The sequence below is a fragment of the Ammospiza caudacuta genome, chromosome 4 (assembly GCF_027887145.1).
Source record: "Ammospiza caudacuta isolate bAmmCau1 chromosome 4, bAmmCau1.pri, whole genome shotgun sequence".
Classification (NCBI taxonomy): domain Eukaryota; kingdom Metazoa; phylum Chordata; class Aves; order Passeriformes; family Passerellidae; genus Ammospiza; species Ammospiza caudacuta.
In genome coordinates this window covers 57,293,354-57,314,950 of record NC_080596.1, presented here as the reverse complement: position 1 = coordinate 57,314,950, position 21,597 = coordinate 57,293,354, and the positions used below count along the sequence as shown (strand labels likewise).

Genomic DNA, 21,597 nt, shown 5'->3' with positions numbered 1-21,597 from the left:
GTATCCATTCAATGCATTTAGAGCCAGAGAAATACCTGCATTTATATAACTGCAACTCTACAGCTCTGTGAGCAGACAATAAACAACAGCCTTCCTTCCAAATTGTCATAATTCTGTAAGAAAAGGGGGTCTGGGTAGACAGCTGAGCTCGAACAGCAATAAAACCACCAACCTACTCAGGCAAAATATCTACTCCTGGAAACCTTCTATTGAATTATAGAATGGCTCAGCTCGTAAGGGATCTTTAAAGACCATCTCTTTCCAACCCCTGCCATGGGCAGGGACAGCTTCCCTAAACCAGATTGCTCAAAGCCCTGTCCAAACTGGCCTTGAACACTGCCAGGATGCAGCATCCGCAGCTTCCTGGGCAACCTGTTTCAGTGGCTCACCACTCTGATTAAAATTTCTTCCCTTATATCTAGTCTGAATCTACTATAAGTTCTTCCCAGAGCCTTCTCTTCCCCAGGCTGAGCGCTCCTCTCTCTCTCAGCCTGTATCCGTGGCAGAGCAGCTCTGAGTATTTTTGTAGCCCTTCAGGTGGGGTCTCAGGAGAGCAGAGGGGCAGAATCCCCTCCCTCAGCCTGTTGGCCTTGCTGCTTTTGCTGCAGCCCAGGATAAATCTTGGCTTTGTGGGCTACCAGAAAATTGCCCGCTCATGTCCAGCCTCTCAGTGACCTGCACCCCCAACTCCTTCCCTATGGGACTGCCCTCAATCTCTTCTTTCCCCAGGCTGTAGTTATACCTGGGTTGCCCCCAAAATCCCCACAGGGTGATTTAATGGAAGCAGATGTAGTAATGAGGCTGAGGGGAGTTGGTGTCTGTATTTCAGCCGTCACTGCCCACATGTCCCAGTCGGGTGTGCCTGCAGCAGTTATCAGAAATACCAGCACTAGGAAAGGACTGAGTCAGGAATCATCTCTGAAACTTTGTGAAGATTGAGGGAAGTCTCTAGGGACCAGAAAAAGGCTGTTGAATCTGCAGAAAGGCAGGAGGAACAAGAATTAAGAGTTCTTCCCTTCAACTCCTTAGGAGATCAATGAACAAGAAATTTTGGAAGCAATTTCCAGTCATGGAAAGGAGAAGGTGATGACTGCTGGTGACTGGGAATTACCAGCACTGAATCACACCTGACTGACCTGCTTGCTTTCTTTTTTAAAGCACTAGATCTGTGGATGAGGGTAGAGCAAATTATTGTCTAGCTCACAGTACAAACCCTTTTGACTTAGTCTCCGAGAACATCCTTGCATCCGAGCTGGGATGTTACACTGCAAGGGAAGGACTACCAGCTGGCTGGAAAACTCTGAATCTCTGGGCACAGAGTAGCTGTTAATGGTTTGTATTCTGCCTAGAGACTCATTCCCAGTGGAGGACTGCAGGTGTTTTGTACTGGGACGTGCCCTGTTTAAAATCAGCAATCCAAAGGTGAAGGTGGAGGTCACAGGTTTGCAGATGATGCCAAACTGGGGCTGCAGTCTGCACCTGTGAGGGCAGGACTGGCACTCAGAGGGAGCTGGGCAGGTCGAGGAATGGGCTGACAGGGACCCCATCAAACTCAACCAGGACAAATGCCAAGTCCTCCTCTGGGATGGCCAAATGCTGGAACAGGAGGGGATGACCTGGCAGGGCAGCAGCTCTGCTGGTGGGGACCTTGGTGACATTGGGCTCAGTACAAGCCTGTTCCCAGAGTATCAGCTCTAAGCTTGTCCTGCTCTTTTTGACACAATGTTTTGCAGTCCTAAGGGCTCAAAACATGTCCCACAAAGTCTTAATGCAGCTGCTGGACTTGGCAGTGGCCTGGCTGAGATGTGGTCACCCCTGGCTTTTGCCACCTCTCCCCTGGGATGACTGACCACAGTGAATGCACTCCATAATTGCAATTCAGTTTTAAACCTCATAGCTTGAACACATTGAGAGTTTCAACACAGGCAAACAAATATGGCATGTAGGCTTGGCTACTAGCTTGTAGTGGCATAATTGATCTGTTTTTTATGCAAACAGCCTCCACAATTGAACTAAAAATAATCAATATTAATTGATGGTTGTTGTCAGGCCTGTGTTTAGCTGTTTTCTCTCTGTGCTGGATGGGTGTGCATGTAGTTGTAGGCTGTGCTCGATATTCTCTGACTATGAAATTGCAGCAGTAGGTTGTGAAATATGTATGAAATTAAAATTTTGAATGCATAGAGGGCATAAAAGTATGGATGGCTGTGAGGCTCTGCTTTGCAGGACTATGATGTGCATTTCTAAATAGCTGGAAAAGCTCATCAGACATTGCAAGGACAAGGAGAAAAGAATCCTTAAATGGCTTTAAAATCTAAGCAAATCTTACTGCCTTCTTTTCTCACTAGTGGATTTCCCCTTACTCTAGGCTGACAGTTTTTAAAAGGAAGAACTTCAAGTTCTCACTTTTAAGTTTGGCACCATTGTTTTCATGTTTACATGTTATTTAATTTTACCCCTTGCAAGACTGGTGTGGGCAGGATGGATTCTGAGGAAAAACCTGAAAGGCTTTAAGAAAAAAAGGGTGAGCCAGGTGTCCAGGAATAGTGGTTTTTGGTTTTTTGTTGTTGTTGTTGTTGTTGTTTTTAACCTGCAAATGCAAACCTCTAGCTGTGAGAATCAGATTTGGTTGAGCTTTTTGTTAATTGGAATGAAATCTGGTTTATGAAAATGGGGCATTTGTCATTGGTCTTGCCTTTCCTGTTGTGTTCCCTTCCTGCATTTTGATTTAGAGTAACAAGATCCGAACTGGGAGAGGCAAATGAAAAGAAAGTTTGGGACTCTAGTTGGGCTGTGGAATTTCTTTGAGAACTATACTACATCTATATACCTCAGTTTCATATTTCTCAGTAAAAGAAAATAAAACAACACTGGGTAACTACTGGGATAGCAGTGAACTTGTCTCAGGACTGAATAATAAATCTCCTAAGATACACGTGAAAGGGATATGGTTGATAGTCCACTGTAATGTAATGTTTTTGTGCATGCTGTTTCTAATGCATTATTAACTGTTCTAGGGGTGTTTTTCTGTTTGTGTGTTTTTTTTTTTTTTTTTTTTTTTTTTTTTTTTTGTTGGGTTTTTTTTTTGTAAATTAATGAAACTCTGTACTTTTCCCTACCCTGATCTTTATTCTGTAACTAATGAACAGATGTCTGTATCTCATGGTTGTTACAAGGATATTTACCAAGGCCTTTCAGGGCTTTTAAGCCATATTAGAAAAAGGATATGCATTATATAGCCACTTGTATTCATTATAGAAAATAAATATTCATTCTTCAAAGCATGAAAGCACAGGGCTGCCCTCAGTTCTGTAAAGGCTGTGGTGTGTTGCTTAGTCCAGTTGTCAGGGACTGCTGTCAAATTGGTTAGTTGGGTATACTTTAAGGGGAAGAAAATTATCCTACCACCAACACAATCCTGTTTCCATTAGAAGTTGTACTGTATTGAATTTCATTTGGGGGTTACATGCAACTTTTTATAACAGGTCAAACCTAGGAAAAGAACCTGAAAGGCTTCACTGGAAGTTAAAGAAGAAAAGTGTCTAATTTTATTCTCATTAAAAGCATTCAGTTTGACTCCTAAATGTGACCAGAACAAATGTTTTGAGATAGATCTGTATGAAAAGTACTTTTTGTAGGAAAACAAGCTTTAATGTTGTGTGCCTTTTCTTACAGGAAATTAAAATGCATGACTGACAGTGAAACTGTGGCACCTGACTGGCCTTACTACAAAACCATTGATAGGATCTTATCCAAAGTGACAGACCACAGCGATGTGAAAATGCATGAAAATCAGCAGCCAGGTCCTTCTACATCTCAGACAGAGGCCTCGCAGTCTCCATCAGCCAAGTCTACACCCCTCTACTTGCCATATAACCAGTTTACATATGAAGGAAGGGAAGAATGCTTTGAAGATGAACATTCAGAGAGCTCATCAAGCTTGCTTTCTTACAAGCTGAGGTAGCATCTATTTTCCCCTCTTTTTTAGGATTTTGCAGAATGAATCGAATTTGCTGTGTAAAGGGAACACCCTCACACATTTTTCTCTAACAGCTCTTGTATTTTTCCTGTAAATCACAAATGAGATCTGTTCCCCAGTCTCAGTCACTTTGCTGAATTAGGGCATTTTCTTTATTCCTTTATGAAAGACTGGGAGGGAGTAGGAGAACTGGGCAAAAAGTTGTATATTATTGCCAAAACTCAGCATGCATGTCACGGCTCACATCAGGGAGAGTGTTCATAAAAGGAGTACAGGCATGTTCAAGAGAGTCCTGCGGTGCAATCAGAGATATAACATACTGCTTAGATGATTTTTGGCTTGCTCTAGTTCTGCTTTTGATATGACTATGAAATTTCCCTGGCTTCAGTTATTATTAAAATGGTGAAAAGATGCAAAATAAATACTTCTGTGGATGCTGAAAAGCTGCTCATGCAGTTTGAAAGCACATTGCATCATTTTAAATACAATTGAGAATGTAATTTTTTTCAATGTAAATGCTAGTTTGAGATGCAAACATGTGATTCCTTTTTTTTTTTTTTTTTTTGGATATGATTGGAGTTTCCTGGAAGGCAACATTTTAACAAAAGGCAGGGCTGTACTCTTGATATACATTTCAGACTTTACTGGTCTCATTTTTCACCCAGAGTGGTGTGAAATAAGAGCTGATTACAGTTTTCTGGCAGGAAAAAAGTTGATCCTAGAGATCCTTATCATGAGTGTGTGAGGCTTTAACTGTAACAGTAAAATTACCTGTCAGTCATGCAACTGTAAAGATGTTGAGCTGGAAGAAGAACCAACTGAGCAAGTTGGAATTATTGTTTCCAGACCCACTCTTGGATGAATAAACTAAGTTAAATTCATTCAATCATTCAAGCATATAGTTCTTGAATAACTGATTAATTTTAAAAACTTTTTTTTTTTGGCAATGACTATTTACCAGGGTGTATAACTTTTGAACTATAGCAACCTTTTTGTTCACAGGCAACAATTTTTTTATCCTAGTTCATTTTAAGTAGTTGATATTCCTGATACACAAACTTTAGGATTTGCAAACTCCACAATCACATTTCAGATGCAATAACTTTATTCCCAATTGGATTTACAATAACATTATTTAATATTTAATTAGAAGGTCACATTTCCACAAACATTGTGGAGTTTATTCACTCGACGACTTGATAACACCAGGCTTTTTAAAAATATTGGATGTTAAGTTTTTCAGCTTAGGGACAACTCCAGGCCAACACAGATTTTGTACCATAAGAGAGGACAGAGGTTGCTACACCAGGCTTCACTACAGAACATAGACATTCCTGACAGAGATCAAGTTAATCAACCCCAAACCAAATTCTGTTGTGCCAACAGTTTGCAGGTAGACTCTGTCATGTAGATGCTTTCATTTACAGCTAAAATGGAAGTCACTAAAATCAGTCACTAAATTATAAGCTCTGGAAAATTTAGGCTATGATGCATTTTAGTCAGCTTCAGGTTCACTGGTTTGTTAATTTATTTGTAACTTTATCCAAGGAAATACCCTAACCTGTTCTAGTAACAAATACTTTAACTTGGCTGAATTTAGAAACTGAATCTCATTTAAATCTAGCCCCTAATGGCACAGGCTGGCTTTCAGCTGGCTGCAAGTCTGGGGGGCAATGCCACTCAGCCCCTGCAATACTGCTGCTGCCTTCTAGGAGTGGCTGTACTGGATGGCTCAGGAGGATCTGGAAGCTGCAGGGAAGGTCAGGGCAGCTCTCAGGATGGCAGGACCCCCATAACTTTTAGAAATTCAGCCATGGTCTCACAGTCTCCACTATGAAAGAATTTTGGGCAATAGAATATTGTGCATATCACTGAACAGCAAGAGTTACATGGTCACAAGTTAAAATAGTTCCCCTGTTTTAAAAGAAAAGGAGAAGTTGAGCAGTAGGTGCCACATGAGAGATCAGTGTAATATTCCAGGTGAGCATCGTGATTGGATTAAACATTAGAAACCACTTGTGATAATGGGGATCATGTCTGGAAGGAGAAAAAGTGTTATTCCAATAGACCTAGGGGGTTTGAAAAGCTTGTCCAGCTTTGACCTGTTTAATTTAGGCAGATGAATGAGAGCAGAGTAGGGAACCCTTTCTTGGCCAGAAGAAAATACATTCCTTGCTAGTGATACCACATGGGTTAAAACCACTTAGAGCTGCCATGTTAGACAAGGAAGTTAATTATTTTACTAATGGAAAATTATGAACTGAGGAAGCAATTTATAGCTTAAGCAATTAGTGTCTCATCCTGTATTTGAAAAACACTTTGAAACAGCCAATGAGAGAGAAAAGAATAGCATAAAAAATTTGGGTCTGTCTTGGCTATTTTATCAATGCCTTTGCCTCTGAACAGCAGGCAATTGATCCAACAGATTCTAAAAAAGAACAAAAGACAATTCTGGGAATTGAAATCAAAAGAATGTTTCAGGTCCTGAATTTCCCTGTTTTGAGAAACACACACTCATGTCTATATGAAAATACAGATGTGTTTTGCAGCTGTATATTTTACAACTGACATTACAGGGTTTTTTCTTCAGTAATAAAAATCCTAATGTTATGGCAACAATTGATAGGGAAAAAAACTTTCAAACAGTAGTTCTCTCTAAATAACTTTTAAACTTCTGAAAACTTTTCTGTTATTCCTTTAAACTCTCCAACACAGCTTTAGAGTGTCAGCTTGTGTTTTTCACAGTATCTTTGAACATAGCAGGAGTCTACTTGGCTATATAAATTATAGCTTAAAAAAAATTCAATTGAATGTTTAGCTTTCATGATAGCAAAAAATGTCAACTTTTGTACTTCAATCAGTATATATATATATTGTCAAGATAAAAATAGTTGAAACTCGTTTTCTTTGCATTCTGTTTGAAAAACTTTGAGTTCAAGACCTTACAAAACCCAAATTTTGCTGGTTAGTGATAATACAATTAATGTGAGATGAAATTAACTTGAATTTTTGTTTCAAGTGTGTAGATGAGGGAAACATTTGGAATCCCTTTAAAGGGGTGCCTGTAATTGCTTAGTATTGTTCTAACACTTCTCTGACACTGTTATTCAGTACCAAACATCTGACAATAATGGAATTATTCTATTGTGGTCATAAAATATAATGCAACGTGGTGGAGTCTCGTACTGCAGCTTAAGCTTTTAAAATCCAAATTCCTGACACCACAATAAATGACTTTTTATCTAATTGAAAACAGTGTTTTTTCACCCTGTGGATTAATTTATGGTCTTTGTTTTCATAGTAAAATAATGACAGAACATATTTATACAGGTGTGAAAGTACTTCAGACTTCATGTGTTCTGCCATTTCTATAGTACTGAAAACGGGGGTGAAAGAGTTACTTTCATAGATTAAAGGACCATAAGAAAACCACTGTGGTATTTAGTCTGACTTCTTGTTAGATACCACTTGAATGTGATTATTTTTTATGTGGAGCCCAGAAATGTTATGGAGAGGGTTCTTCCCTCAGCAGGGCACTTCTGCACTCAGGAGCCCCCTGTCTCTGCTGTCCTCCACTTCTTTGTTTCTATGATTTGTTTCACTCTGGGAAATACTAAATGTCTGGTCTAGACCTGATAAATTCAGAAGATGGAGAATTCACTCTTCCCTTCTTTCTAGTGATAAGCAAACCCTTGTTTAAACCAGTCCCTTGTTTCTAATGTGAATTTAGTGAATGAAACTTTCAGATATTATTTCTGCTTACCTTTCTTTTCAGTATATTGGAGAACCTTTCAGTATTTTTTTCTTTCTGGCAAGGTGGTTGTGTGCCATGATTGTACTGTCTGGTATTTTTTAATTTTTAAATGTAGATGAATTAATTTGCTCCAGAAAGTTTACACAGGAGGAAAAAGTAAGAATTGGTAACATTAACTAGCCAAGACATGGATTTAAAGAGTGCATTAAAACTTGGTGATGATGCTAATTTGGGAAACAACATATTTGGCAAAGACTTTACTATTTCTAAAATTATGCTATGGCATAATAAATTTAAATCTGAATGGGCATCATCTACAAAGAAGTTTGAGCTTTAGGCTATGTGCATTATGCAGTGCATCAACTCATTATGCAGACTTGTTATTCTAGCAAGGTGCTTTGCCCAGGCTCCAAGCCATTTGTGGTTCTTTTCTGTGCTTTACTTCTAGGATGAGTCTCATTAATCCCTGAATGCATTTGAATGATTGAATGAGCCTAGTTTACCAGAAGATCCAGGTTGCCTCATCCTCAGTCCTTATGTTCTGAATATCTTTATATAATCTCTAATATTAATATTGATTATATCCAGACCATTGTTAATTCTTTTACTAAAGACATGGATTATGGAGGTCTGCTCAGATTTATATGAAGCTAAAAAACCCCAAACCAGTGAGAAACAGCTTTTAGGTGCTAAAAGCCATAAATTCCAAGAACTGATGGTACTGCAGACCTGTGTGCCATGAAGTAGTCAGAAATGAGGAATTGTTGCTAGGGTTTTGTGAAGATAATACATTTTGATAAACAGAGAACTCTTTGTATTCAACTCCTGCTTCATTAATTATTCACACATGTCCCTGAAACAAGCTGTATTGGATAAGTGTAAGCAATCAATCAAGGAAATTTTAATTGAACAATGAATTAAATTGGTATTAGGTAGGCAGACAGCAAATGCATTTGAGACTTGCCTAATACATTGCCTGATTGTATCTGGAGGTTTTGCTTTGTTCCCCCTCATGTCCATTACACACAATCATTTCTGCTCAGTCTCCTAGGTGAGATGGAACAATTTCTTTCCCTTGGTTTGCTTCCTTGGAACCCTGCCTGCCTGTTTTAGAGCATAGCAGGGAAATAGGTTCTGATGGAATATGGTCCCAGTGCCAGAGCCCTTCCACACTTGGTTCATGTGGTCAGAGGAATACCAATGCCAATCTCTTGTATACTCTGCCATAGGCACTGGAAGCCCATCAGAAGAGTACCAGCAGATTGTATTTGAGATCCTTACTTGCCTAGACCCTTCTTTCCTGAGATTTCCCTCAAAATCTACCTTCAGAGACTAGGCTTGGCAAAGAGGGAGGTGCTCCTTCAGCAGCTTGTGGGTGCTGTCAGGATCTGCTGCACCCATGTTGTCACAGAGGTGTTGGCTGCACAGGAGCACACCATGGAGAACGGGCATCAGGAACTGATTGATGCCATCATCAGTAGATCCTTATTCTTGTGCCCATGCACTGGCAAAGGAGACATGTTCCTAGCTGGAACTCTTTGAGGATACTGGTGCTGCTTGGGTTACTTGGTGCTGAACTCATATTCCTGCTGCTCTCTTGAATTTGTTATAAAACATTACTGACAGAGAGGGATCTCTGACATGCTGCCCAGGACACCTAGAACTTCTCAAGAAAGATGGCTGAGAATCTGAGGAAACACTTCAGTATTCAAATAACTCATCACTGGATGGGCATCACTGGACATTTTACATTGTTTCATGTTGCAAGTGCTCTTTGCTTGTAAATTAGATTCTTTAGAGCCTTCTTTTGTAGGGCCCTTCTCAAGAGCTCCCTTTCAGCAGCAGTTCTGTAGAGGAGAGGATTTTATGTGCCCATTCCTTACTGTGAACTTGTGAGTGACCCTTTCAGTATCAGTCAGTGGAGAGAAAAGGAGATTGGGACCATCACCAAAGCTTGGGCTTTCTGAAAATTTCTGAAATAAGTACTTCTTTTCAATGAAGGCTAATTATAAAGCTGTGTTTGTTACTGTAAACAAATGTAGGGAGTACTTGGGAGACCTTGAAGAATCCTTGGGCCATTGCTTTTGGGAGCACTTCTCTGTGCTGAAACACAGTTCTGAGCCAGCACTCTTCAGTGAGTATTTTTTAGTTATTAGTAGATTGCAGATACTGCTGACACAGTAAAAATTTGCTGATCCTTTCTCTCTGGAGCTGTGCAAGGCTGTCTTGGATGTATGGTTTCATGTCTTACAGTTCTTTGATGGATTTAACTGAAAACCAGATAAAATCCTTTACAGACTCTAGGAAAACATGTCAAAGATTCTTTTCTCTTAAAAATAAGGCTTATTTTAGATCTTTCAATCTAAATAATTCCATCTTGGTTTATAATGGTTTTGTTGTTGTTGTTGTTGTCTCAGTGTAAATTGAAATCCAAATGGTGGCTACTGTTACCAAGAAAGACACACAATGTTCAGTGCATCTCAGCACCATTGACAAGCCTCAGATTTTCTCTCTCATTCCTTATTAAGGACCAGTCTCACCAGTGCTTATGTTGGCAACACACAAGCCCTCTTGTGGAGTGAGCTCATACTGGTTTCAAGACAAGAGGTTTTACCACAGCTATTTTCTAGCACTGTATGGTGAAGAGAACAGAGATTCATCAAGCTTCCAACTTTTGAATCCTATGTGAAGACAAGTTTAAATTCAAAAGATGACTTTGGCTAAAATAATATCATCATTTCAGAAAGTTTCTTGCTCTGCCTATCAGAAAGCAAGCATTCTTTGTGAATGTTACTGCAGTGATGGGAAACTTGGAATAACAGATTCAGTGCTGTCCTTAGACAACAGATCTGCTGTGGATCTTTTCCACTTGCTTGACCTCTCTGAGAACCACATTTGAAGTAATTCTGGCCCTTAGAGTTAAAGGAGATAAACAGAATTTAGTGTTATCCAAGACCCATTCTCAGAGGATTGTGAGACTGATAATTTCAGTGACCTGCAGCAAGCTTGACTCACAGTTTGAGCAGACCCACAGTTTGAGCAGAGCAGCATGTATTTATTTTATTCACATTTATTTGATGCCCTAAATCAAATATGCTATATAGAACCTGCAAAGCTGAGATTATTGTATACCTTCCAAAGTAGATAGTATCTCACCCTTTTTGGGTCACTGCACTCTTAAATGTCAAGGGGCTTGTGTCTTTTTCTTATATTTGCATTAAGCCTTTCAGGTGCTAAGGATTGTTTATCTCTCCTGCTGACAGATCTGAATGTCACAGTGGCTGCTGCACAAAGCCTGTCAAGTAGGATAAGAACATGAGTTAAATTATGATACAAATCTGTCACAGCTGAGTGACCTCACCCCCACTACCCTACTTCACATTAATAAAAGCACATTTCTCAAGAGTTCAAGTTATCCTTATTCAGGGATGTCTTAAAATCTGCAGCATGTTGACATGGCATTCTAGTCACAACTGTACTATCTCATTATTGCTTTTCACCTAGAAAGGATACTGCATTTGGCAGAACATGACTGAGATTGCTGTTTGTGTCAAGGGACTTCAAGACACATCATCAGATATCTTTGATGTTGGGGACTCCAATCTGGAGTTACAAAAAGTGTAAATGAAGACATGGTCTCTCACTTAAAGTTAGGAAAGGAGTTATCCAGCTCTAACTGGAGGTTTCTCACATGTGTAGCGCACTTAGACATATGCCTTTCTTCCTTTCTCACAGTTTAGCATGGTTCCTTCTTAGGCTGCAGGTTAAGAGACCCAGATCTGTGTGTGCGCTCTCACTTGTGTGCCACATGGGCTGGTTTTGACTGTGTGGCTCTGTCACCCCAAGTTAGAGCAGCCATATGACCTTTACACCTTGAGAGCACTGTCTTTATTGCCCTGTTTGTCTCTCTTCCAAAACAGAAACCCAGCATGGTAAAGCATAGAGGAAATTCTTAAAATGTTCCCCAAATTCCACATGGCAGCTCTGCATATTTCATATGAGGATGTCCATTGCCCTTCGCTGGACACGCTCCAGCCCCTCAATGTTTTTCTTGTCACGAAGGGCCTAAAAATGAGCACAGGACTGGAGGTGTGGCCTTACCAGTGCTGAGTACAGGGTGATAGTCGCTGCCCAGGACCTCTGGCCACAGCACTGCTGATCCAGGCCAGGTGACATTGGCCTTCTTGGCCACCTGGGCACACCTGGCTCATGGTCAGCCACTCTCAACCAGAACCCCCAGGTATTCTTCTGTCTTTTCATGTTTACAATGTTTTGTGGTGGAATATAAAAAAAAGAGGGTCAGCACCACTGCTGTGTCTTGGCACAAGGGCAAATTCTGAGGCTCATATTCTGGAGTGGGACCAGCCTTACTGATGCAGTGCTGTAAAAAACAAGCTGTAAGATACCACCACATGTAACCATGCAGCACTTTCTCTGGCTTTAAAATTGGAAGTTTCAATGGCCACATAAGCCAAATGTCTCTCCCAGTACAGTGTATAAATTCAATGTGCAAGTCATGTCAAGATTAAAAAAAAAAAAAGCCTGGTATTCTCCAGAGAAATTTCTTATTAAAAACAAAGAGATGTAAAACCTTTTCTTTATTCTTTTTTTTTTTAACAATCTGCAACGCTATTCAATAATGCATTAAATACTTATGTTTTGGCACAAACTCGAGAGGGAATTTATTGGAGAACACAGGGGTTTAAAAATATGACTAGGTTGTAGCTTGGCCAAGAATATGCTATCAAATTTTGGGTTCTTTCTTTTTATAAATATGACTCTAATTTCTAACAAATATTCACATTTCAGAGCTGAAGAAAGACCAGTTAAGAAAAGAAAAATGCAAAACTGCAGTTTCCAAAAGAAGAAGCTAAAATTAATGGAAGCCATGTTGGAAGAACAAAAGAAGTTGAGTAGAGCTATGGAAGAAACCTGTAGAGAAGTGCGCAGGATCCTGGATCAGCAGAACATCATTCAAGTTCAAAGCTTACAGTTACAGGAGAGAATGATGAATCTACTGGAGAAAATGATCTCCAAGTCTAATGTGTAGTTTCCTTTGTGAATGCCTCTGAGATAACTATTGCTATTATAGATTACCATTTATTGCACACCATATGTGTGTCTGTTGCCCTATTCCCAGGTTTTCCATGGAAATTAAAACCCTAGTGTAATCCTAGTTCAGCAAAGAAAACATAATGCAGGGTGAGAGCTATCCAGTATGATAAAATTAGTGCAATATATGCCTAAGCTGAATTATTTTTATACAGAAAGGTTAAGGGATAAATAGCTCGGGGAACTGAAGTACTATTTATGCCTAAGTCAGGTATTGTTTTGCAAACAGTGGTGTTGTATATTGCTTCACATCAAGGACTGCAGCTTAATCTGTTTTAGGAGAATGAAACAGTGCATTTCTAAACATGGTTATTGCACCTTGACTTTGCTGATGATTAAACCCTGTTTTGAAACGTATGCCTGATTGTATGTGACCTATGGTTCTTGTGAAGAGCTAGTTGGGACCATGACATACATAATTTTAAACTCCATGCCTGATATGAATAGTACTCTAAAGTATGAGGGTAAAAATAGTCTATTCAAATACAATTTTTGATATAAAAACAAGCACCCCAAACCACCTTCCTATATACTGAATACTAAAATGTATAGAAGATACTTGAAGTTGCTTTTGATATTAAACATTTGAATTTTTTTCATTATTAACTGGAATCTGTTGACTTAACGAACAACCAGCAATGAAAACTTTCATTTATTCTCTATCACAAAAGAAAAGTATTGTACTGTGTGTATATACATATATATAATGTCTATCAAATGAAATAAAGAAAAAGAAGAAACTTACTGCTTATTGCTGGGCAGATAGGGTGCTTTGGGACAGCAAAGAGACTGGGAATGATGAGCACAGTGAGAGGTTCACAGTCACTGCTGGCAGGGTGAAGATCCGCGGGGCTGGTGCCCAGATCGACAGGGATGCACCACACGAGGGAGCCGCAGGCACGGAGGATGGTACCCAGGGAGCTGAGATGCAGCACCAGCTCGGGATGGCTCCTCCACGAAACGTGACATTTAAATAATCTTTCACTTAAATTCGAAAATTGGCCGGCAGAATTTCCTATATGCCTTTCCTTTTATGTTCTTAAAAAACCCCCATATTTCTGCCTGTTTTACTGTGTTGGCAAAGGTTGGATTCCAATATAGAAACTAAAGAATTAGTACAAGGAACTCAGGCCATTGTCCATTTTCACTATTGAATAATGTCCCCTCTTAAAACTTTGTCTTTGAAAGTGTTTGCATTCTACTATACAATTTAATGTGTTGTTGCCTAAAGGTGAGCTAAAAAATTTTAAATCCCTGACACAACAAATTAATCTCTAATTATGCTTGCTGAACAGGATGAAGGTTATACTCACCAAGCAAATTAATAATATGTAGAAATATTTCTTAGAAAGACCTCCAGGTATGAAGATTAAAAGTTATTAAATATCTAAATGTGGCCCATTCCTACTGATTTTAATTAACGATAACAGGATAAGGCAAATGTAGTAGAAGACTGAACTTGGAGAAAATGGTGGCTGCTGAAATATAAACAAAGTAACTGTCCCTCACCCCACCTTTACTACAGCGATTGCATGATTGGAAAAGTGCCAAGTTTCTTTTCTGATTCTGCAAAGATCGTTTTACACATTTCAAATGTAGATCTGTCATGCATTCAGGTAAGCTACATGTTCAGTGCCTCCTGACACTTTAACTTGTTTACAGCAAGAGATAAAGAAATTCTCCCCTGACTCCACAGGAATTAATAGTATTTACTCTAACTATCTACTTAAATCATATAGCAATTAAATCCAATTAATGAGCAGTAACAATGGCAGCACAGCTGAACCTTGTACTGCAGAGTAGGTAGCCCCCTCCTTCCTGTTATTACAGCTCCAGATCTGTAGGAACACAAGCATGGAGAAAATTTGATTCCTTGCTTGCTACCACGAGAAACCATGTCATATAACCCCTTTTGTAAATCTGTGAACCTGTTTCTTAAAATGACTTAGGTGTTTTGTCTCCAAAATTATATGAAGACCTGCATTACAAACAGGTAAATGAAGATTGCTATTATTGTAAGATTCTAGGATGCTTCTAGGATTATTCCTGATTAATTTATACCAATTTTTTCTTGTATCAACACTAATTTTATTGCTTTATATACCATTTACTCTTGAGAGCTAGAGGTCATGCCCCATGCAACCCTTCTTCTGATTTATAATCCTCATTTATAAGGTAGGATTTTGATGACTGTTCTGCTAATTTTGCTCTTTTGAGTTCATCCATTTTAAAGGTGAGTGCCCAGAATGACACACAGCATTCCAGATGAGACTCCAAACACTCTTACATAACTGCTTTAAAGAAAATTGTGTTTTCTGGTGGTTCTGAGATTTTTTTTTCTATATAAAACATCACTTCTAGTAGTTATATTTAGAAGTTCAAGGTTTAAATCATCATCTCTTTAACAAAAGGCTTTTATCCCATCTATGCAGATTACCTGTGTTCCAGCCCTGTTTTTGCCTAGAGAGTGAACACAACAAAGCTTTAGACAAATATGAGAAGTTTTATGTATGACAGAACTTTTCTAATGCTTTTTGACAAATTGAAAGTTCCCCCCCTACCCATAGTTTCCTTTTGCTGCTATTCCTTTTGTGTCTGTAGAGTCTGGAGGTTTACTTGAAAAAACAGGTTGAGTGTTTTTTGCGGGGATTTCTTTTTTTTTTTTTTTGTTTAAGGTAGTCACAGCTTTCTCATCTGTATGGGACAGTTAGCTGCAGGTACAGATATTTGAATGTTTGTGATATTCAGACAAATGATAACTTGAAAGACCTGCCTAGGATTAAAATTCTTGGTAGAATTCCTGGTTTTGCAAAACAGAGACAGACACTGCTTCTGTGTCTGTAAGAGTAGGGAGCTGAGTATAATAGGTATTCAAGGGGAGCACATGAGCAGTTACCCAAGTTTATAATTTTAACTACAACATTAAAGGAACTGCCTCATGGCTTCTAGAGGTGTGATCAACAAAGAAACTGTAGCATAGGAAAACAAATTTCTTATTTTCAGGGGAGTAACAGGGCCAACTCGGTTTGATATCACTTTCACCAAATGAAGTGCTTGTATTAGATGTACACACAAAGATGGAGCAAATGGAAAAAATTAAATAGGGGAGGAAATACACTGCCTGGAGGCAGGTGACTTTGTAAGTGATGTGACCATAAAGGAAAAGGAACCTGAGGAGGCAGATGAGAAAATGAGACATTGAGAAACATGCAAGCAACTGAGAAGCAGATTTTGATGAAAGATGGGAAAAGTATGTTGGACAAAAGGGCAAGGTAAATGCCTCCAAAAAAAAACTGTAATGACAGAGATGAGGGAACACAACACTTTAGAAAGTGAAAATGAAGGAAAAAACATAAAGCTAAAGGAGAAAACTTTGAGTATGAAAAGCTAATACTAGAGAAATTCTGTATGTTTTGAATAGAGAGCCCCTAGAGGTAACTTAAATAAGTCACAAACAGTGTAGAGCAAGGAGTGACAGTTTTTCCCATCAGAGAAAAATAAGGCACTGAGCAAACACTTGGAATCAAGGATATTTTTCACAGAGGAGAGAGGTTAAGTAATTTGTAGGAGGATCCTGTAATAATTAAGCAACATTTTCTCACACTGGTATTAAAAATTTGCTGGGTAAAAATGTTTGTAAATTTTTAAAAACATATTTTTACTCCTTGACTTCAAACTGGAGAAGCATTTTAAGACTTCAGTTTATTTCAGGCCCTGACAAGTTTAACAGTTATCCACCAGACCAGGAGTTTATGGATGGGGAATATCTTTTATCATATTCTCCATAAACTGCTCTCTCTTACAAAGAAAAAGACCAGAACAATAAGATGTATACAAGATTTTATTTTAATTTTTTCACAGACAGCCTGCCCAAATCGGTGTAGGCAAATAGTTTACAACTCTGTAGACTTACCCCAAGTTGACAGCCTGGTTCTGTGAACAGTCTCCTGTTCTAAAGTCAATGGGACTTCCCAAATGAATAAATATATTGAAATCTTTATGTATATGTTTGCAAGATCAGTTCCTATGCTGATAATGTAATGTGAAAGGCAAATTTAAAAAAGAAATTTAAGAACATTTGGTGGTGTTATGTCAGCAAGTAAATACTAACCATCTGGTCTCTAGATTGCTAATCTATTTCCCCTGATTTTATGGTAGCATGCTTCCTGTGTCTGCAAGCTTGAGACTACATCATTAAACTTTTGTGTTGATCTTTTTTAATGTTTTAACAGAAACATTTGAAATACTTTGCCATTTTGGGTGTGAAATTTTCTTCCTATGCATATTTCTTCTGGCTGAAAATTCTTCATTCTGTTGCAGCTTATTTTAAAGTATTTATTGAACAACATTTCTAATAAGGATGAATAATTTCAGCTATGTTCTTTAAAAAGCAGACCAGTCATCCACAATGAATGGCATCCAGTTATGTAGGGCTGACTAATTACTACCGGTAATTAGGCTGTAAGATCTCAGTTTGATCCTAGCATCACATAGTACCAAGTTGAAGGGACCCTGTTCAGCCTTTCTTGGCTTTCTTTGCTGCAGCAGCAGCACCCTGGTCACTCATACTGAGCTTGCTGTCTACCAGGACCCTCGGGTCCCTCACCACAGAGCTGGTACCCAGCCAGACAGATCCCCACCTGTGCTGCACTCCTGGATTGTATTTTCCCAGGTGCAAAATCTTGTCCTTGTGCAACGTGTGTGCCAAGGAAAATATAGCTTGGATATTAGGAAAACCTTTTTCATTGAAAGAGTCATAAAGTTCTGGGATGATCTGCCTGGGGAGGTGGTGGAGTCACCATCCCTGGATGTGTTTAAAAAAAGCCTGGATGTGGCACTTGGTGCCATGGTTTAGTTGAGGTGTTAGGGCTGGGTTGGACTCGATGATCTTTAAGGTCTCTTCCAACCTCATGATTCAGTGTATTCTGTGATCTTTATATGGTTCTTGGCAGCCCTCTATTCCAGTCTCTCCAGGTCCTCCTGCAGGGTGGCTCTCCCTCCCAAAGTGTCCATTTTCCCCTCAGCTTGGTATTATCAGCAAACTTCATCAGGATACACTTGATCCCATCCAGATCAATTATGAAGATATTAAACAGATGTGAGCCCAATATCCATCCCTGGGGGACCCCACTTGTCACAGGCTGCCAATTTGAAAAGGAGTTATTTATTTGCCACCACCCTCTAGCTGTGTCTGGCTAGCCAGTTCCCCATCCACTGCATGGACCAGTCCAGATCCTAATGCATCCAGTCAGTACTTTAGGAGAAGTCTCTGGGAAGACTCATTGAAAGCCTTGGAGACAATGTCCATTGCTCACCCCACATCAGCTGAGCAGGGCCTTGTGTTGTCAGAAGGTGATCAGGTTTGTCAAGCATGACTTGCCTTTGGTGAATCCCTGCTGGCTTTTCCCAATCATGTGCTTCATTTGACATGTGAGAGCCCCCAGGAAAATTTGTTCTCCAACTTTCCCAGGGAATGGAGTAAAACTCACAGGCCTGTAATTTCCTGGATCCTCCTTTAGGCCCTTCTTGTAGATGGGCTGACATTAGCCTTCTTCCAGTTTTCTAGGACGTTCCCTGATATCCACAACTTCTCCAAGATTATGGAGAGCATCCTTGGAATGACATCAAACAGCTCTGTTAAAACCTTTGGATGTGTAACATCAGGACCCATCAATTTGTAGAGGTCAGGCTCCTGTGATAGTTCACAGACAAGCTCTCCTTTCACTGACAGTCTGTTGGTGTTTCATAATCCTGGATTTTTGATCCCAGGACCTGTTCCCAAGGTGAAAACAGAGGTGAAGAATGTGTTGGGAATCCCTGCCTTTTCAGCACTGTGGGTGACCAGTTCACCTCTGCTGCTGAAGAGTGGTCAGTATTTCCTTCTCTTTGTTGTTCATGTACCTGAAGAACCCTTTTTTGTGTTTTTGACCTCTGGCCAATTTCAATTTGAGCTGAGCTTTTGCTTTTCTAACTGCATCTGCCCACCCTGGCAATGCCCTTGTAGTTCTCCATGGGTTTTCCATCTCTGGTATGCTTCTCTTCTGGTTTTGAGCAGACCCAAAAGCTCACATTTAAGCCAAGGGAGTCTCTTATTCCACCTACTTTCCTTACCCTTAGAGAGCATTAACTGGTTTTGTACTTCCAGGAGTGTCCTTGAAAAACTGACAGCACTCACAAGCTCCTTCATCTTCCATGGAAGCCTCCCAGGGAATCTGTCTCAACTGAGCTCAGAGCTAAATTTCTTGACTGCAAGCTGTTACCTTAGGGGTAAGCTCTGGATTGCTATGCATTGCAAGAAAAAAAAGAATTGGTGCATACCATTTAAAGGTATAAAATTTCCAACAGGCTGAAATGTTGAGAAGCACTTATCACAGCTTGAGGAAGGCTTGTTTCACTGAGGGAAGCTATAGGAATATCAATTTTCTACAAACTGAAAAGTAAACATATTTTAAAAATTAATTAAAATTACTTTAAAAACTCTCCAGGATCCTCATTCTTCTCCCTAGAGGTTTAACTATAATTTATCTTTAATTCAATATAATCAGATCAAATGCAGTCTGTTTTATGAATGCATAAAACCTTGCCCACATGAACTTATGTTAACTATAATGCCTATGCTTTCTTTAAACTTACATGAATAAGATTTTCTGTCTTTCCTTTTCATTTAACTTAACTTACAACTTCACTAAATGAAATACACCAGTGTTAAATCTTTAACAAAACTAACTGTCCACCCAGGGCTTAAAGCTACAGCTCATCTATTCAATGATTTAAGCATATTTAGAGCTTGTTCACATTGGTTAACACTCAGTAAATAATGAAACCAAATTTCACCACAGTTGAAATGGCCTAATACAGATTATACCAGAAATGATGCACTTGTTTTGTGTCTCCTTGCTGCCAAGTTCTTGTGATTTGGTATGTGCATTCTCATGAAAACAATCCATGGCCTTGTTTTAGGAAGCTGGTTAAAAAAGGCATACTGTATGTTGGAGAATTTTATTCTTAAGCAGACTTTCCTTCTGTAAGATTGCCTGGATGTGTTCATTCATGCAATGACCTCCATGCAACATCCCACAGGCACTGTGGTTTGCTTGCAGAAGGCACCAACACCTTCAGCTGACAGCCCTGTGCTGAGACACCAGGAACCAGCTACAGCTGTGCCTCTCAATCTCTTGGCTGGAGACACAGCAAATTCTTCTGATCTTGGCTTGCCCACTCCAAACGAAATGGAATTACTTTTGACGTGTAAGGTATGTGGTTTAAGTTCACTATTAAGAAAGATGTATCTTATGAAAAAAAGCATAGGCTAATTTTCTCTTTCAGATGAAATTAGGATGTTATGCTAGGCAATAACTTGGGGGATGCCAGTTATAAGGGAAGGAATGTGAAAATGCTTATAGAAGACCAGCCATGATCACCAGAACTTCAGCAGGAACTGCCTGGGTCACCTGGTTCACGCAAGTCACAGTTGTTATATACTTAAGAAGGTGAAAGAGGAAGTAGGCTGGCACAGGTTGAAATAAATAATCCATCAGCATTCAACTCTTACCATGGGACTGAAATTTTAATAGGAGGCAAGACCTTAACCTAGTTCTGAGAGGAACTTAAGAAGCGATGTTGAAGGTAGTCAGAAGAATTCCACACATGCTGTCAAGGCCAAAATGACTCTTAACAAATGAACTTTCATTTCAGAAGGTCATTTAGAATAACTGCAAGTCTATTCTTAGATGAAACTAAAGTTTCGGTGGAGCACAAAAAAAATCCTCTTTTAGGTAAGTATATCTCAGCGCATTTTATATAAGTTTTAATTGCTGAAGTTAATCATGATGGGTTTTACCTGGAATAAGCAAGTATTTTCTAAATTAATTTAAAAACCATTCAGAATCTAGTTATGAGGTGGGGGAAGATGTGGTGGTGGAAGTCAGTCTGAGCTAAAGCAGATTTGAGTGCCAGGGCAGAATCCTGTCATTCTGTGTTGTTAGGAATGGCTGCTGTTTGTACCAAAACCACCTTTGTGGCACTGCAGCCATGCCATGCCGTGCCTTGTCAGCTGAACTTCAGGAGAAGAGATTACCACGAGCACAGCTGTATCTCTGGCAGGTATCATACAGACAGACTGAACTTGGTCCAACAGGACTTTCTGTCCTCTCCAAAGTTTGGAGGTAAAAAGCTTAGATGAGGAAATGGAAAAATGTTTGGACTTAACTTTGCCACATACTGACAAGAGAAAGGTAAAATGATTCTTGGATTAACTGCTGAGAGTAGAGGATCCCTTCTCCTCACTTTAATGCTACACAGTTTGTTCTATAGCCAGGGTCCTTTATCAGAGGAATTATGTTAAATAGGAACATGCAAAGTTGATTTCTCTATTACTCGTGTCTCCTCTGCAGTGCCTCAGGCTCTTATTTTCCCTCAGTTTCTTTTCCTGTAGCCATATATCAATATGGAGAACTCTCAGCATGTTTTTCCTGAGGTTAGGGATATGAAGGGCATTTTTAGACTGGCATTTGTCCCTCATCAGGACATGTGCTTAGTGATACCTCAGCCAGCAGAGTCCTGATGTATCACCCTTGCATGGTGCATGAACCTGCGAGTCACACTGGAAATGGCTCCAAAGAGAAAAAGAGGGAGACAGGAGCAGAACACTGCAGGACATCATGCATGATCCCAATTTAACTTGCTGTTTAGATGCCAGGATAGAGCTTGCTTCCTCTGTGAGTATTGCAGAATAAGACAAAAATGACTTTTT

At 39.5% G+C, this 21,597-nt stretch overlaps 1 protein-coding gene across 1 annotated transcript in view; it reads left to right on the top strand.

Annotated features, from left to right (window-relative positions):
* The window catches only part of MSANTD1 (Myb/SANT DNA binding domain containing 1), a 42,876-nt gene extending 29,433 nt beyond the window's left edge, over window positions 1-13,443 (top strand). The window contains exons 5-6 of the mRNA XM_058804201.1: window positions 3,676-3,960; window positions 12,543-13,443. Coding sequence (XP_058660184.1) covers window positions 3,676-3,960; window positions 12,543-12,783 — 526 coding nt within the window. The 3' untranslated portion in view covers window positions 12,784-13,443. The remainder of the gene's footprint in view (window positions 1-3,675; window positions 3,961-12,542) is intronic.
* Window positions 13,444-21,597: the final 8,154 nt, after the last annotated feature.